This window comes from Centruroides sculpturatus, unplaced genomic scaffold (assembly GCF_000671375.1).
Source record: "Centruroides sculpturatus isolate CEXI.00-Female unplaced genomic scaffold, Cexi_2.0 scaffold1482, whole genome shotgun sequence".
NCBI lineage: Eukaryota > Metazoa > Arthropoda > Arachnida > Scorpiones > Buthidae > Centruroides > Centruroides sculpturatus.
In genome coordinates this window covers 58,186-61,172 of record NW_019386004.1, presented here as the reverse complement: position 1 = coordinate 61,172, position 2,987 = coordinate 58,186, and the positions used below count along the sequence as shown (strand labels likewise).

General features: G+C 26.7%; 1 protein-coding gene across 1 annotated transcript in view; it reads right to left on the bottom strand.

Annotated features, from left to right (window-relative positions):
- LOC111613067 (metabotropic glutamate receptor 7-like) overlaps window positions 1-2,987 on the bottom strand; it is a 124,069-nt gene that overhangs the window by 109,159 nt on the left and 11,923 nt on the right. Inside the window, exon 2 of the mRNA XM_023354369.1 lies at window positions 216-432. Within this exon, the coding sequence (XP_023210137.1) occupies window positions 216-432 (217 nt within the window). The remainder of the gene's footprint in view (window positions 1-215; window positions 433-2,987) is intronic.

Here is a 2,987-nt window from a genome sequence, read left to right as displayed (position 1 = left end):
TTATAATTAGTATAAATTACTTGTTTTATGATAAATAAATGTTTTGAAATAGAAATTTATTATTTACTTCAATTTCGATATTTTAATAAATAATATATTAATTTTAATTAAACGGTAAATACTGAAGAGCTATCAAAATTTTTAACATATAATAAATAAGATTTATAGGATTAATTAAGGAATTTTACAAAATATTTCTAAAATAATATTCTTACCTGATTTTTCAGCAAGCATTTTAAAATATTCGATCCCCTTTTCACCGTAGTCACCTTCAGAAGCAACTGTAGAAACGTAATTCCAACCAAGTTTCCTAACTATATCCACCATTGCTTGAGCTTGAAAATTATCAGGTGGAACCACACGTGAAAAATACCCGAATCTCGTTTTATCGCTCAATTCTGTACTAGTTGAAGCGTAACTGATTTGAGGAATCTATAAAAAGAAAAGAAAAATATATTTATAAAATAAATAATCGTTTCGTATAGCATTAAATACACATTTTTCTGAGATTTTATTAGGGCATACAGAATAAATTAATTATTTAAATTATTTTTCTATTTATATTAGTTTGATACACATCTTTAGAATGAAAAAGAGAGTTTAAAAACATCTCAAAGTGTTTACTATGTAAATTATAAATTTAGATTAAAATTTACATAATGTAATTTAACAGAAATGTTTTTCATTCCTACAGAAATTTTCTCTTTCAAATTGATTTATTTTAAATATAAAAGCTTGTAAATTATCTTAATGCTTTAAAATCTTATAATTCAGATAAAAAAAAACAAAAGTTAGAAAAATGCGATGTAATGTACTCTACGACTATTAAGATTTTTGCTAAATATCTGCGATACTTGATTGATAAATCACTCTATTTTATTTTAGAATGCTTTCGAATTCTTTCAATGTTCAGAAGATTGATGACATACACTTCGTGATTATCGCATCGTTACTACCGTAAAAAAAAGTTTTATCGGATTTTTCATACTAGATAAAGAAGTTTACATTTCTACTTAATCACGACCAATAAATTGCTCATTCTATAGATTAAGTAAAGCATCTATAGTAAAGTATTTTCATTATTTCTGTTTTTAGTAAATAATCTGAGAATTTAATTTTTAGATGGAAGCTACAGGATTAAGTTATAAGTTAAGAGAAAACTATCTCTTCCAATATTCATTGAAAAAAAATTAAATTTGTAATTATATACTGTAAAACAAGCATATATTCAATTCATTATTAACTCTATGATGAATTTATAACTAAGTCTTTTACATTGAAATTTTACTACGTGGATGGGATATTATTCTGATAGACTATTCATTTATCTCAATAAGAATAAGAAATTCAAATGAAATAAAATGATTGCATAGAAAGCGTGAAAGGTTATAATATTTGCTTTCTGATCAGTTATGACAAATTTAGTGCTACGTAGAACTTCAAAACAACATATTATTATGCAATTTTTCTATAGAATAATTATTTTGGATCCTTTCTAATATGTTAATACTAGTTGGGCTGCAATTTGAAAATTTCAGACACATACATTCCCACTGTCGTTCGTTTGTTGTCCTTCGTTAATCTCGAGAACGAAATTAGATAGATGACTGGCATGACTCGATTGTTATCAGGAGAAGTATGATGTACAGGAGCAAGACACTACTAAAAATCGAGACCAATACGGAAAGCTTAGGGACTGGAGACCCTGATTATCGGGCTAGACCAGAAGTCAAATGAATTTTTTTTTATTAAAAGATGAATAAAAGTTGCAACTTGGCATTGTGACAATGCCACAATAAATAATTGTTCGTTATATATCTTTTCTCAATAGAAAACATCACAATTCATCACCTATTTTCCTGTTGTTCTTTATTTTTGGATACTGCGTTTATTAATTTGACACACTCATCTTTCACATTTTTTATATATTTTATTTAGTTTTAATATGATATCAACAATCGAATAGGAAATCCTGATCAAATGCAAAAATAAATAGATATATTTCATTTTTTGTGGCAAAATGAAAATGTTTATTCGTATTCTCACGTTTGATACATATTTTTTTATTTTATATCAATAAAGATTATAAAATAATTTAAAATTGCATTGTTTTCAGGTGATGATTTGTGGAAAAGTTTTATTGAATTTTTCTAGAAAGCTTGATGTTTAATTATCAATTTTATCTACATTATAACCTGTAAGATTTCTGAAAATTTTATATATGTGTTTGTGTGTAACTGATAATGAACTTCTTATAATTCTAGTATTAAAGAATGTTCAGCTCAGCATAAATAACCGAAACATTTCATAATGTTAATATTATTAAAAGTCTAAATTAATATAGTTTCTCAATAAATATATAAGTAAATCTAGAAAATATCTTCCTGCCGACGAAGAGATCTGAAATTGAATAATCTTATGTTTAAGGAAAATCACGATAAATCAGGATTCTCGAGATGAAAATTCATGTAAATCCAGCGGGAATTCTACTAACGGAAAATCTCACGAATTCATTGGAAATTCTATTCATGAAAAATGTCGAGAATCTTGGATTCTTGTGATTTTTCAAAAGTACTTTTTCCAATTCTCGCTGATACTGACTGCACTATTGTAGTAAGGTTTGTATTTGATGATGCCGATGATATGGTCCAGTGCTCTGATTTCTCCAATTAAAGCTCTAATCCAATCCCAATCTTCACAGTTTAAAATTTTTATTGTTCTGTTAAGTTTTTCAATCGTTAAAGATTGAAAAGTAGGGTTTCTCATTTCCCGGGAAATTTGCCTCCAGCGGGATTACGGGAAAAATAATTTCTTTTCCCGGGAAATTCCGGGATGAGATAGTAAAATAGAATTTTATATAAATAAAAAAGATCATACAGGAATATCATAAATTTGAATAATTTAATTTATTTTCTAGTAAGTAACTAAAAGTGTAGGGCCAATCTCACCCATACGGACACGTTAGGCTCAATTAATTTATGTTCTCC